Source organism: Elgaria multicarinata, chromosome 1 (assembly GCF_023053635.1).
Source record: "Elgaria multicarinata webbii isolate HBS135686 ecotype San Diego chromosome 1, rElgMul1.1.pri, whole genome shotgun sequence".
Taxonomy (NCBI): Eukaryota; Metazoa; Chordata; class Lepidosauria; order Squamata; family Anguidae; genus Elgaria; species Elgaria multicarinata.
Genome location: NC_086171.1, coordinates 155,434,177 through 155,449,628, shown reverse-complemented (window position 1 = coordinate 155,449,628; position 15,452 = coordinate 155,434,177). Strand labels below are relative to the sequence as shown.

The window sequence follows — 15,452 nt, the reverse complement described above, 5'->3', positions numbered from 1 at the left end:
GGGCTCCGGTGTTAGAACTAGGCCCGCTTGGGCGATGCGTAGACGGGTCAAGGGTGGGGCAGATGGTGGCGGTGCAGTGAAGCCTAGCTCTGAAGAGATAGACGGGGCGTGCTGTGGGGCAATGAGCAATATAGGCGGCGTGTTAACAACGGGAGTTAGCATGGTCTTCTGAATGTATGTTTCGTGATGGGTTTATACATAGCGTGCAGGGAAATCAGCCACCCGCATCTTGCTGTAGATGATCTGGGAAATGGCTGTGGGAGTAACATGCCATGTGCTGCTCGCTGGGTCCCCTGTACTGTGTGGACTTCCCATTTCCTGCCTCACTCCCACCTTCTCTCTTTCTCCTTTAGAGGATCAGGCCTTTATGCTGGAACTGGACAGTGTCCCCATGTTGCCCTTGCCTGGTGCATCTGGGGAGCCCTTGCAGCCAGTGCCGTCACTCTGGAGGATGGTAGAAGAACAACTGGCACCCAGTGAGAGGCTCGAGGTGAAGGCTATCTTGGGTGACGATGCTGTGGAACGGAACTTGGAGCTTCACGCTGAGGTTAAGTACAGGGATACTGGGCCACTTCTGAATGGGGACTACAAGCCACATGTATGACACAGATATTTCCTTACTTCAGAAGTTACACAGGGGACACCAAAAAAACCCAAACAACAACAACAACAAACCCTCCCTTGCCACTCTGAACAGGCAGCTTAATAGTCGCCGCTGCCAAGGTGTTCTCTGAATGAAACATCAAAACTCATGTGCTAAAGAGGCAGCACTATTTTGGGCAAAGGGGCTTGATAGATTAAAGGGATCTCCCTATATGTCCAGGGGCATGGCACTGTTTTTAACTTTTGTAAACCGCCCAGAGAGCTTCGGCTATGGGGCGGTATATAAATGTTGTTGTTATTATTATTATTATTATTATTATTATTAATAATAATAATAATGACACACACTAAGATGATCACACCTTCCATTTGTTTATATCTGGTTTTCTTATACATGTCCTGAAAGACAAAGATCCATACAATAAGCAGTATCTCTAACCGAGGGCTGAATTTATTTCTTTATTTCTTTATTGCATTTCTATACCGCCCAATAGCCAAAGCTCTCTGGGTGTTTAACAAAAATTAAAACCATGGAGACAATTCAAAGTATAAAACAAACAACAGTATAAAAACACAGTATAAAAGTACAATATAAAAACACAGCCAGGATAAAACTGAGCAGCAATGCAATTTAATGATGCAATTTAATTATGAAAATCAATTATATGTTTTGTTAAATTGTGTGTAATGTTTAGCGCGTACTGTACTCCATCCTCTTGGTGCATTTTGGTTTTTCGTTTCCAATCTGTGAAAATGCTACAGCTTTGATGAATTCTGTGTATTTTGTGTATAATGGCAGTTTGCTAAGACACAATAAAACTCTCTGTGTGTGAACTCTGTGTACAGTAGGCATAACTTTACAATGTGCCCTTTTGGGTTACTTTATATATACACAGACACACACTTTTGTGAATGACACCCATGTCTAAACTTTTATGCAAGCACAATCTATGAATGCACATCTATTTCTGAAAGAGGACCTGTTGGGACCTGTGACAGTGTAATTAAGTAATTTGCACCAATGATGCTTAGGATGGTTTTTGAATCTTATTTATCTATAAATTGAATGAAAAAGCTGATTTGACTACCATGCCATTCTTGTTCAGTTCTGCGTCTCTAACTCCCTTGCTGATACTGGACACATTCTTGTCTCCCAGTCTTTGCCGTACCACAAATTCATCCTTGCTGGCTTTCCCCCTTCCAATCATATCCTTTCTGTGTTATTCAGAAAGTCTCTTTCTTGCCCATGGCTATGCTTCTTTCCATCCTCCCTACACAGCAACAAAAAGCACCAATTCTGGCTGCTTTGGAGTTGCTGAGGGGGAAGCTAAAGCCTTCATCAGCTGCACAATGACACCGATTGGGTTTGTTTTCCTGGCATTGCTAATAGCAGCACTGGAACGACAGTCTTTTCCCCACAAGCCAGCTGGGCTGCAGGGGTGGGGGGAAATGGGTGGGTCTTCCCCATGCTTGAGAGTAGCTGAGGGCTACTTGCAGTCCATGGGCCACAGGTTGCCCATCCCTGCTATAAACCATCTCTTGATCTCCCTGGTTTTTACTCAAATTCCTTTTTTGTTTCCTGTTCCCTGTGTTTTTTCCTCTTTTCTCAAGTTACTTCTGTCTCCAAATCCCCCCTCAATACTCTCACTTATTAAAGGCTTTCCTTAGTGATGCCTTGACTTGTCTGCTCCTCAATTGCCATGTGGTTCTTCTAGCATGATACTTACTCCTTATTGTTGGTTCTTGATAATTTAATCAGTCTTAGTAGGGACTCTGTCATTTTATGTTCTGTACAGTCACAAGCAAGCTATTGGCACTACAGAAATGTTTAAAAGCAGTTTTGCTTTCTGCCTCTTGCTAATAACACTCACAATGGTAATCTTTCTAAGGCAGACTTCCCCAACCTGGAAAAAATGGTAAAAGGCAGTGCATATTGTTTTTTAAAGTTACATGGGAAACATCAGAGCTTATTCAACAGACTATTTCTAATACTGGTATCAATATAGGCCAACCTTGTGTACATCATAAGATATGAAAATGTACACATTTCATGTAGGTGTGGTGGGAAGGTGTAATCTGTTGTGGGATCCCACTCTGTGTACTTGTGGCTAGAGAGGAAAGGCCCCTGTTTTTTACAATGCCCCATTACTACTGTTTTTAAAAGGCTGCAAGGAGGCTGCGATTTGGCTAAAACTGGTTGGAGCTAAAGGGTGGAGCTTGTGAATGTCAAGAAGGACTGTCTTCCCCCCTCCCTCGTGCGTGTGCCATTGCACACATGCTTTTTTTCTACAGAGAGTGACATTCATGTAGGAAAACCATTTTCTGTCAAGTGGGTGGCCATGCTGGCAGGAGTTAATGGGAGTTGTAGTCCAACCTCTCTGGAGGGCACCAGGTTGGGGAAGCCTGCCTTAGAAAGATCGCCATTTAGTTGTGGCCTTCCCAGCTGCTTTCTGAGTCCAATTGAGACCCTGTGAAAAGGAAAGCATCTCTGTTTTGAGAAGGCACAATGGTGGGGAATGAAATTATGCTGTTGCCTCCTCCCTTGTCTGCAGGGACCCCATTTGCCAATTCCTCAGCTCAGCTGGTTCCTAATGCTTGGCCAGAGTCCCTAATCCATGCTCTTCCAGGCCCTTTGTTCTCCTCCAGCCATTCATGCCCTTCCTTTATTCAGCAGGGCTCTGACTGCCCCCCACCCCCAGAAAGAACAGTAAACATCCCTGGAAGCTTTTTGCATGGTAATGGCCGTACCTCTCCTTGAAACTAGAATAGCAGCACACCCTGACCAGCTGGCACCCTTTTCTCTGCCTACCTCTCCATGTTCAGGGCTTTGCTTGGGGTCTAGCTCTCCAAAGCTGAGCGTTCAGGTTCCCCCTCCCCACTTTGAACAGGAGCCCACCACCCCTTTAGAGGCCTCTCACCTGGCTTTCTATTACCTCTTCATCTCAAGCCTCACGAATGTGGGCCAAGTGCAGCTTGTCTCTCCGCTGTATGCTTATCTCTGTATCCCCTCCTTAATTAGGCTATCTGGGAGGCTGCTCAGGGAAGCAACTGTACCCCAGAAGCCCCCTTGAGGAGGTGTGGGGCCAGAAAGGGAGTTCTGGAGCTGGCTCGCCCTCCAAATGTCCTATATTACTTCAGTTGTAGCTGGGGATATTTTTGCTGCATGACCTTGACTTTCCTCATAGGGAGTGGGGGGATGGGGGGACAAGTCCTCAGCTTTGCACCTTTTATGGAGTGTCAGGGACACAGACAGCCACAATGCAGGGCCTTCTTGCCAACTTTTGTGGAATGATAAGTGCCTATGGGCCAGCCTATGGGCTGGAGCTGCTGTCGATAAATCCTCTCCAGGGCAGCTTCGCCCACTTTCTCCTAAAAGCTTAAGGGCTTTTCTACATGAGGCATTTCTTGTATGCTCATGTTTTCTGACTCATGGTTGTTTACAAGTTCTTTAGACAGCACCATGACCCTCTAGTTTCACTTCTGTTTTTAAGAGCACTTTCCTAGGGGGGGGAAATGAGGTGTTGAACTTTTTTTTAATACAAGGCTTTTAATCGGCTGTTAATCTGTTGCATCTACTTTCAGTTTTGTAGCAGAACTGAGATCCAAGCACTACATGAAGAACATTTCCTTTCCTTCTTCTCTACCTCTTAACCTCTAGGTGGCACTGTGGTAAGTGGAATAGTGCAAGAACACAAATGAGAAAAGTGGTTTCTTTCACAATTAAATGGTGCATATTCTCTGCTCTACAAAAACTTGCCAAAAGTGTTTGTTAGGCACAGAAGTGAAACTGGAGGGTCATGACCTCATCTAAAAAACACATGAACAACCATGAGTAGAGAATGACAAAGGCATGATAAATACTTTAGTGTAGAAAAATCCATTAGTTCTGAAAGCAAAAGAAAAGGTATTTTCCTACTTGTGTTTGATTGCAATATTCTGCTATAACACAGCAGGACCTAATATTATGTAGCGCAAAAGCAGGAAAGCAAAAGCTCTTTGTGCAGAGTTTGGATCTCAATTCTGCAATGAAAACAAAAGTAAATACAGCAATTCACAGACTTGTGTAGAAAAGCTCTATAAGCCTAGAAGTTCTACTCTTGATCCTAAAAAAGTGTTCACATAACCTTACAGTATTATATCCCATTCCCAGCCTTCAGGCAGATTTAAGATTTTACTGAGTTTGGTATATTCCTGTCTAGTAGATATAGGAGCAAATGGCGAGCTGACTCGGGAGAGTATATTATAGGAAGACAGACTAGCAGCACCCTAACCAGGCAAATAAATAGCAGCCTGCTTTGGCCAAGCTCATGCTGAGTTACATGAAATCAGTGGAAATTATGCAGAGCATTATTATTGGTGTGGCCGTTATTTGCAGAGCTGCGGCATTGGTTCTTGTAGTTATCCCTGCTCTTATCCAGTGCTTCCTGTCTCTGGGTATCGTCCATAAAATATGTCACACATTTTTAAATAATCCTTTTCAACTAGCATCCCCTGGTCATATTTTTCAATCAAGTGCAGACACACACATCCCCCAAAGAATACTGCACATGAGTGCGCATGTGCGGGCATGCACACCCACACCTTTTCCCCAGCACACATTTTGATACATATATCTCTGTTGTATAAGCAGTATTTTATTAAGCAACACAGAAGGTTCACTGCAAATAAATTAAAACATGCAATGTTTGAGCTTCCAAATTCTCACATTACGCAAGGAAAGTAGAGTATGTGGATGTGTGAGTGAGGCCTGGGAAGGGAGGGGAGCAAAGAAGAAGAGAGGCGGAGATAGCAGAGAGGGGAAATAGAGTAGAACAGGCAAATATTGTCAAAGTGGAGATCATGCAGAAAGAGGCACCTCTGAGAGGGCAAGCAAGGAAATGCAACTCCTGACCAAAGTAATAATGTGCTAAGGCAGGGGTGTTGAATATCTTTCAGCCCAAGGGGCTGAACTCAATTTTGGAGAAGCTGGTGGTGGTGGGGGCTGCATTCCACTGGTGGGGTGGGGTGGGGCTGAAGGCAAAAGGGGCAGGTCCAAAAATGCCAGCACATTTTAGCTTAAATCTGCTGCTGCCAGTAACTAAGCCTTAAGAGAGGCGTCTCAAACTTTTTGAATGGGGGAAATACTCAGAAAGGCTGGGAAACCACCAAATGGTCAGGGGTTGCGGGGAACTGGGGCACGGGCATCTTTGGACTCCTGGAGGGCCAGATGTGGCCCTAAGCCTGAGGTTTCCAACTCCTCTGCTAAGGGAACGTGTTGGAGAAGCAAATGCATGATTGTGATATCACATTTCAACCAATATCCCTTCCTTCCCGTCTTAACGAATTATTACAAAGTTGATGCGTGGCGTACTTCCTTTTATCCCTTGATCCATGACATGCTTCAGGCAGGTGTTCGGATCCCAGACCCCCTCACTACAGTTTTCACCAATAGTGCAGACTTTGTGAAATGCAATTTTCCACTCTTGTGTTAGGGATTATGCAGGCTAGGTTTTGACTCACACGTGTCCATGGTTTATCTTTCTAATATTGGAGAGTTTCATATTTGCTTGCTTAGTTTGGTGTAAGTTAGGGTGACCATATGAAAAGGAGGACAGGGCTCCTGTATCTTTAACAGTTGCATAGAAAAGGGAATTTTAGCACGTGTCATTTGTATTCATGCAGGTGAAATTCCCTCTTAATCGCAATAGTTTTAGTTGCAGGTGCCCTGCCCTCTTTTGTGTTTGGTCACTCTAGTATAGGTCCTGCAGCTTTAACTGTTGTGATGAAGAGGGAATTTCACCAGGTGCTGCATGCACACAAATGACACCTGCTGAAATCCCCTTTTCTATACACGTGCAGGAGCCCTTGTCCTCCTTTTTATATGGTCACTGTATGTAAGTGTCCTTTTGCAAAGAGGCACCTGGCCTGCTATGGTTTGAAACTACATCTTCTGCAGGCAGGCAGGGATAAAGAAGTTTGTGTGGGGAATGGGATTGCAGTTTGTCTTTCCAAGTTGTGTGAGTGCCCTATGGCATTCAGGGCAGTGGCAGGTGAGCAGGGGCAGTGGGATTCCAAGGGGAATGTTCTTGTAGTGTGCAATTGTGTGATTTCTTAATTTTTTGCACATGGCTATGCACCGTTCCCAATCCAATCTAACCCCTTCCCTATTTACAGGTGCAGACGCTGTTGGAATTCTATCGGGAACTGCAGTCGGGCCACCTTAGTCCGGAGCAGAGCCCTGGGCAAGCAGCTGACAGCTGGGCCTTGCTGGCTGCTCCTCCCCACCTCAAGGAGCTGGTGCGGGAGGAGATCCGCCTTCTTCTGATTGGCCTGCAGCAAAAGGCATTGCAGGAGGGCAGGTACTGGGGGGCTCTGGAGGGAGGGCACTCAAGAGGATTAAGGGCTGAATTGGGGGCAAATCCCAGGGTGGTTGCAGAGGAGCAGGTCCTGGGAATGGAGCAAGGAGAGCCAGGACATCCTGAGGTCTGAAGCCTCTTTGAGGAAAGAATGAGTCTGTTAAGCTGCAGTCATATGTATACCCATTTACCCCATAGAAAGCCTATTGAACTCAATGGGACTTCTGAGTAGATATGTGTAGGATTCCACTGTAAGCCTCCAGCTGATGTGGTTGGTGATAGATCTGGGTCCAAGGCAGTCTAGGTATGGGGAACCAGAGTGGTATTGTTTCTCCCATCAGCCTCTTAGGGTGGCTGTTCCAGAGAAGCTTCCCAAGGGACCCCAGTTCCGAGGCAGCCCAATTGGCATTTCCAGCATCAGTTGAACGTCCCTCAAATGGCCAGTGCCCAACAAATAGAGCTTGCACCAGGAAGATGTGGGGTGTGTGAGTGAGTGATTCTCCTGCCTCTATCATTGCCCTGACATTCAAATGCAGCTTTGTGATTTGTTACCAGACGTTCAGGGCTGTATTTCACTCTAGCCATTTCCTTACCTCGTATGATTCCACCCAGTCTTACATGATCTCCTTCTGGGGTGGAGTCTTTTATCACTTCTCAGCTCCACTCCATGCAGGCGTGGAGCAACCCCATCAGGAATGTCAGTTTAGCTGGTGCTTTTGTCTCTCTGGCGCGCTGTTTCCATAGCCTGAGGCCTGGATTATGTCCCCACACCTCCAGAGATTAGCTCCCTGCCATGCTCCTGTGTAAACAGTGGAAAGCTCCATGATGGCGCAGTCAGAATGGACTGGCCAGCAAGGGATGGGCGCCTAGGCTGAAGAGGTTCATCTGGCTTGAATTTGTTCCAGCTATGGGATAGTAGCAGTGCTGGGTCATAGAGGAGACTAGCCTTCTGCTTTCCTGTCAGCAGAGGGCATTGCGAGGTGTGTAAAAGATTCAGGGCCCAGGCCTGTAGGACACAAATCTGCATAAAATCTGCATATGCTAATTTATATCTATGTATGCAAATTTATAAATAATTACTAGTATTTATTTAAATTTCACAGGAGGCAAAGCCAGCCAACTATTTCTTCCAAATGAATAAGTTCTTCAATTATTTTGTGCCCTGCCCAAGTTCACCCTAAGCCAGCCTTCCTCAACCTGGGGCGCTCCAGATGTGTTGGACCACAACTCCCAGAATGCCCCAGCCAATGGATTCCCCCCCCCCCAAAGCTTAATTGCAGGGGAAGATTTTTTGGGAGAGGGGTGTTGTTGTTGCTCCCTATATGGCAATTAAGCTGAGGGGAGGAAAGCTTCTATTGGCATCGATGGGCACTCAGGGCACTGTGGAATAGATCCAAGGTCCTGGGAAACAGATTCAGGGCCAGGTCCCATACGTCCCAGGCCTGGCAACACCCTTGCCTGTCGTTCCGAAGACTGGGCATGGGGCACTGCCTTATGCCTCTACTGCTTCTTTTTACAGGGACCAAGATTGTGCCATTGCTAAATACAGCCCACACGTGGTCACCTTCGCTTTAAAGGCAAATGTTGGCAATAGCCGGCCATCTGGGAGCAAAGCCTTCATCAGGTAACATCTCAGAACAGCTCTGTCTATGGGAAAGTATGAACTCCATACAGCGAGTGTCCCTGGGCCATGACTCATCCCTACTTAGAACGCCTCGCACTCTATGACTGGCCTTTGGGTCACCACAGGTGGTCGCACAGTTCAGGACTGATTTTACCTGCAGAAAGCCTAACACCCCCAGAATGCCATCCACTTTGAAACACAGCAGTGATTGGTTCTTGCTGTTTCTCTGGGCAGTTTTGATGCTCAGCACTGCTGTCTGATTTCTGACTATCATGCGGACTGGAGGCAGGGGCTTGCAAGCAGCTGCCCATGTTTCTTTCATCCCTGTTGTGGTCCTGATCAAGATGTGTGATTGTATCAGTGGAGGCTGGTGGCTCCAATGTCAGTGGACCGTGAATCCGTTCCAGTTTTAGAATTCTAAATAGCTATGCAAGATACGGAAGTATCCTTTAGAGTTCTGTCTGGTTCTAACAAACCTGGTGCGGATTCACTACCCCACTGACACCGGAGCCTCTAGCCTCCACTAGATTGTATCGGTAATGATATCAATCCACTTTAAGAGCCAGTGTGGTGTAGTGGCTAAAGTGTTGGACTGGGAGTTGGGAGATCTGAGTTGTAATTCCCACTCGGCCATGGAAACCCACTGGGTGACTTTGGGCCAGTCACAGACTCTCAGCCCAACCTACCTCACAGAGTTGTTGTTGTTGTGAGGATAAAATGGAGAGGAGGAGGATTGTGGGGATAAAATGGAGAGGAGGAGGCCTTGGTTACTTGGAGGAAAAAAGGTGGGATAAAAATGAAATAAATAAATAATTTTAACTCTCCATTTGAATGGAACCTTAAAGTCCTGTCTAAGGTGTTGTGAAATTACAGTCAACAAAGGTGAATACTGAAGTCAAATCACATCCACTGTGTAGTTTTCACCACCATCACCATCAGTATTATCACCACCATCATTTCTAGCTTTGCCAAGTCTTCCAATATTTTATGAAGTTATAGACTGAGATTTAAATCCAATGACTTGCAAGCAGGCTTCCCCTTGATCTCTTCTCTCTGTGTGCCTCCTCGAACCCTCTGGGGCAGATTTGGGGGACATGTGGGAGGCTTCAGCGGGGGAGGGGAAACCAGTGGTTTCCCCGTTCCTCTGGTAGACACTCAGGTTTGGCTACTGGTCTCATTTTGCCTCAACCTGATTTCTATAATTGAACCTCCCTTTTTTCCTGATTACTACTAGGATCAAATTTGCGTATTAAATTAAGTTTTTGTTCCAATTTGAAATAGTTTGGTTATTTTCTTTCTATTCCTGAGCTGGAAGATTTGCTTTTATAGATGGAGATGGTTTTCTTCAAAAATGTTGTGACTTTCAAGTCAGCTGTTCTTGAAAAATCTAGTATGTGTCCCTCTCTAGATGAGGAAGCGAAGAGCAGCTTAAAGATCAACTAGAGACTGTACTGAACTCAGTAGGATTGCACTGTAATAACTTTTTGTAATGATAAAAAAGTATCCTATTGCTCAGCCTATAACATTCAAATAAGGACAGTGATTAATTTGTATGTTTTCATTGTGTGTTTCTTACATGTCTGAATTTTATGTTCATTTTGTTTTTCCCAAATACACATTTCCTTTTCTTTCTTTTTTAAAAAGAATATACCTGAGTAGTCTAGATCTCAAGCCGAAATCTGTATAATATGGAGCTTAGCTTTATACTCATAGAGTTCAGGAAAGTTGGATTTTTGAAGTTCTGTGGGTATTACTCCCTAGTATTTAAGACTGCATCCTAAATGTCATTTCAATATACTCCTGCTTATCTACCAGCTGTGTTCCTACCTGGTATGCCTGCTACCAAGATCAAAATCTGTGGCATGATGGTGATAGTTACTCTCAGTTTAGGTCACCCTCTTGTGGCCAATAATTCCAGGGCTGGATATGAGTTTTGAGAAGCACGCTGATTCACCTTGATCAGCCTCTGCTGATCAGCCTCTGCCCTGTGACATTCACACAGTGGGGCCAAGAGTGCAAGAAACCACTGAGACCAGGGGATGTAGGAAAAGGGAGGCATCTCTAGCCAAATCCTCTGGCCAGTCCTGGTATGAGTGTCCCATTCCATGCTTTGCCAAGTGCAGAAATGCCCAGTTGCAGGCACCAAGTGTGTATGGAACAGACAGACCTTCTCAGGTTGCCTGGTGCTTGTAGCTCACCCGGTCTCTGTTTCCCCAGGCCACTGTCCTCCAGAGCTGCTAATGACTTGGGACCCTTCTGTAATAAACTGAATATTGCCCATATTGGTGAGGTATCCTCTCGGCTTCGGTAAGTATTTGCTGGGCAATACCTTTTTTGCCCTTTGCTCCAAGTTTGTCTTCTTGTAAGAGGGGAGGAGATAGGAGAGGGTTACAGGTGCTTACTTGGGGTCTGGAAGAGGTGCAATAGAATGCTTGGTGGTGAAGAGTGCTTAAACTCACTTCAAGGATAGGAGGAGGGCTGAGAGTGGACATGTGTGAAAATATGTGCAGATGAGCCCAGGCAGCTTGTAGTCAAAGCTTCCCCATCTGTTCCCTCCTACTCTGGCTTGTGCTGCAAACATGAGGACAAGGAGGAGCAGAGAGAGATTTGCAGGAGTCCCCTTTCCAAACTTCCTGGAAGCACACACACAGTTGCTGCTGCACATTTTGCAAAGAGTGGATCAGTTCCGTGGTGTAGTGGTAAATTTTGAAATACAGGCCCTCATCATGACAGTCCCCATAGCACCGTCCCCCCAAGAAATGGCCAAACATGCAGGCTGCTGGATTGCTGCATATCAACAGATTGATTCTAGCAGTTTTCATCTCTGCTAGGAGCAGGTATTTTAGAAGGCTGTTGGGTCTTAACTGGCCAGGCCAACTCTCAAAATGCTTTGCATTACAACAGGGATAGCTCACAACTATATATGGTTGTTGGGAAAATTCACACACACACACATACACACACACAGAGCCCCAGGCTTCACAGTGAAGTTCAGAGAGATCCGGGGATTCTGAAGGGACTGGCAGATTACGTCAGCATCGCTCCTTATCCCAAAGGGCTGGCACTGGGGTCTGGCAAGCCCTGGCTCTGCTACACCACTGGATCAATTCAAGCATGGATTGTGGCAGGGTTTATGAACACTGGTACAGTTAGGTAATTTTAAACTCTGGACCCTCCTTTGTCCATCCGACCCTCAGTGCTGAATGGGACCCTGGACTTCTGCCCCAAAGTCCTTCCCTGAATGTACTGCTGTTTGTGAGCTTTCCTTCCTTCCATACTCACATAAGAGCAGGGAGAGGCATGTCTCTCTCTCTGCTCCATAGCATTATGGAATGTGAGGGTGGGGTCCTCAGGGTCAAGAAGCCCATGCCTTCTAGTCATGACCCTCCAGGCAGGGCACAATACAGGGGTGTGGTGCCAGCTCCCAGTTGAGCATCCAGTAAGGGTCACACGAGGGCTTTGCAGGGGGTTCTGCCACACTTTGCCACACCACTGGGCATCTGGCCCCATGGAACCAAGACATCCCAGAAAGAGTTTGCCAGTCAGCAGCTTGGGAAATTCCAGATCAACAGAGGACAGGATCAGGTTGACTGTTGGTGATGGCCAAGCATGCTTGTGCCTTTGCCTCAGGATAGTCCTCTCGTGAAGTGCTTCAAAAGTGGCCCAGTCACCTCATCCCAAGCACCATGAACTGCTCCGGTAAAGAAGCAGGGGACACCCTCTCCTCTAATTCCCTTTTGAACTGCCAGGGAAACAAAAAGCGAGGAAGTGATAGAGACGCCCTGCCCTTTTTAAGGCTACAAAATTGGCAGTGGATTGCATGTTTCCGATCCCTCTCACACCCTGTGGTTCTTACTAGTGGTCCCATTTCTCCTAGGACCCTCTTAGAGGAGGAGTGCCATGCTCTGGAGAGATACATCCCTTATTTACAGGTAAGGGCTGAACCCCTCCCCCACGCCAGGTAGAGCCTCTGGGGACGCGATCTTCCTCATGTGCAGAGCTTATCCCATGCATTCCCAAGGGTCTGCTTCAAATCTTGGCCAGCAGGTCTGTGAGAGTGGTTTGTACTCTGCCTTAGGCCCTGCCTTAGCGGAGCAGCGTTGTTGATGCTTTCCCCGCTAAATCTTGTGGTTTCAGTGCTGCGGGGTGGTGGTAGGTAGGTAATCCTGACGGCTGGAGGCAGTGTGGGCTTTCCAGTGGCCCTTTGGCTCACTGGGCCCATCCCCTGTATTCTGCTCCTCTTCCGGTGACTAATCAGCGCTCGCCATCCACCCCAGAATACCCCCACCTCAATGCTGGAAGGGCTGTGGTGACCTCGCTTGAGCGGTAAGAGTCAGGGTAACTGCCTGACTTTTTAAATATGCAGCTTTGTGGGAAAGCCCCATGGTGGTTGTGAATCAGTGCCTGCATCGTTTAAATGACGAAGCACCAATTTGCAGCCGCCACAGGTCTTAGAAGACGTATAGACAGCTCCTTAGATCAAATTTTTAAGGCAACTTTTCCTTCATCTAGAATACCCCTATTGCTCTAATGTCTTCCTTCATGTCCATCTAGACGGGAGTTTGACCCACGAGACAGACACAACTGGTCCTATGGCTAGGGCTGTCCGCTGACTTAGAAAGGAGTCTGAGTGGGCTATGAACCAGAATTCCTGGGTTCGAGTGACACTGAAATGGCTTCTATCCCAGTTCTATAACCATCCAAATAGCTGTCGTTTGTTTCCAAATCCGATAGGGAGTGTGTGTGTTGGGGGTGGGGGGCATGTCTGGAGAGAGAAGTGAGTGACAGAAGCTGTATGGCATCTTGTGAAAATCCCATCACACCCGGTTGCAAAACTGCTGCAACACTACCTCCTGCTGTCAGCCTTTGTTCGTCAAAACTACCTTTGCAGCACTACACCAGTAGTTCTGAGAGCTGGAAAATTCTGCCATGGTGATAGCAGAAAATGGGAATACCCTTTCCCAGCAACACAAGGAATTGGTGCCTTCAACCAAAGTGGCTGGATGCACTCCTGCCTATTCCTGGTTGCTTTCTGGAGTGGACTGGGGCAGCTAGAAGACTGAGAGGAAAGAGAAAGTATCTCATGTGGGGAAGGTTCCCACTGCTAGATCCTTTCCCACAAGACATGTACGCCTTTGGAGACGTTGTGCCATTAATGGAGCAGCTTCCTCAATATTCCTATAAACATTTTCCTTGTTCTGTAGAGCCATCTGGAGGAGGTGCATTGGCAGGCCACAGAGCTGCCACAGGCAACACATGAGCCCACCATGGCTGGTATGTAGAGCCCAGGTCTCATGGCCTTGTGAATGCTGGAGAGTGGGGAAGGGATCCAGCATCATGGTGGCTGGCGTGGTCCTCTTGAAACACGGCTCTCGCAATGGGGCATGATCTCTTCGCGAGAGGCAGTCTGTGCTCTGCATGCTTGATGCTGTCCCCACCTGAAAGCAGTCTTCTCCCCGCAGAACTACAAGAAGAGAAGCGTGCTATGGAGCGGGATTTGAAGCTGAGCCAGCCCAAGCCATGCCCTAGTCCTTCCCTGATGGCAAAGCAGCTTGGGAATAGTAGCTACCAGCCCAGGTACATAAGAACGTAGGAAGATGCCTTGTACTCAACCAGGCCATTGGTCCATCAAGCCCAGTATTGTCAGCAGTGACTGGCAGCTGCAGCTCTCCAGGGTTTCAGGCAGGAGGCTTTCCAGCCCTGCTTGGAAATGCCGGGGATTGAATCTGGAACCTTGTGCATGAAAAGCATGAAGCCTACCACTAAGCTATGGCCCTTCTGTAGCAGGAAAACACTTAGAGCTAAAGCACCATGAAGCTGTAGGTTACAACTGAGGGGCATTTGTACAGCTGTAGGGAACATGAACCTGTAGAAGACATCAAGCATAGTTCAAGGTTGGCTTATTAATTGCATTGTCCCTGACATTCCTGCCATATTTAAGTAAAGCTTCTGAAGTTTGTTCAATGCAGGAGCCGTTACAGACTTATTAGTTCTGCTACAGTGGCTTCATTGTTCTTGATGCTTTACTTGGTGCAGGGATGGGGAATGTGTGCTCCTGCAGACGTTGTTCAACTGAAACTCCCATCAGTCCTAGCCAGAATAGCCAATGGTAAGGGATGATGGGATCTGTGGTTCAACAAAATCTGGAGGGCCACACGTTCCCTATCCCTGATTTGGAGGAATGCTTGGGCGATGCCTCCTGCTTCCCTGTCACCTCTTCTCTTCTTTTTGCAGTTGTCTGAGAGGCTCTGCCATGGGGCCAAACTTTGTGGAGATCAGTCCTGCTCCGAATGTGGCTCCTTCGCCAACTCCCAGAGATCAGACTTCTCCTTTATGCCATCAGATGCCACTCTGGAGGGGCCATGCAGCAAAAGGCCCGTTGGGACGGATGCATCAAGATGGTGAGGACTCCAACCACGCAAGGAAGGACAGTGGCACTCAGCTGCCCAGGCCTGTGGTTCCGACACCTCCTAAGGGAGACAGGATTGCTTTGGCTTGCAGGACAACAGTGCCAGGCTTGAACTCTGCCTTCCACCCCATGCCGCCTCCAGAACCATGCCCAATGCCCCGCTTTTGCCCCCACACTAGGCTCCTGCGATGTCAAGGGCCCAGCTAGGGCGGGGAGACCTTCCAGTTCCCTTTGTCACCTCATTTTCTGCTCCCATCTTGCAGCGTCTCCTGTGCTTATGCTGGGCTTAGTGGCTGCTGCTGCTTTTGCCCATCCTTGGGGTTCCAGGGTAGAAATTGCCCCCCCCCCCAACACAGGTAATCCTCCTGCAAGCACAACAATGTCTTTTCTCTCCTTCCCATCTGCAACCTAATGCAATGGGTTTCACCTTAGCCTTGCAAGGAAGATAGGACCCCTCAAAGCCACGCCCCCCCCTCATTCC

At 47.2% G+C, this 15,452-nt stretch overlaps 1 protein-coding gene across 1 annotated transcript; it reads left to right on the top strand.

Annotated features, from left to right (window-relative positions):
• Positions 1-239: 239 nt before the first annotated feature.
• CCDC24 (coiled-coil domain containing 24) lies at positions 240-15,283 on the top strand. The gene is made up of 8 exons (XM_063139936.1): positions 240-547; positions 6,757-6,941; positions 8,458-8,562; positions 10,780-10,869; positions 12,440-12,494; positions 13,767-13,836; positions 14,025-14,139; positions 14,797-15,283. The coding sequence occupies exons 1-8, from the start codon at positions 251-253 to the stop codon at positions 15,176-15,178; spliced, it is 1,299 nt and encodes a 432-aa protein (XP_062996006.1). The 5' UTR covers positions 240-250; the 3' UTR covers positions 15,179-15,283.
• Positions 15,284-15,452: the final 169 nt, after the last annotated feature.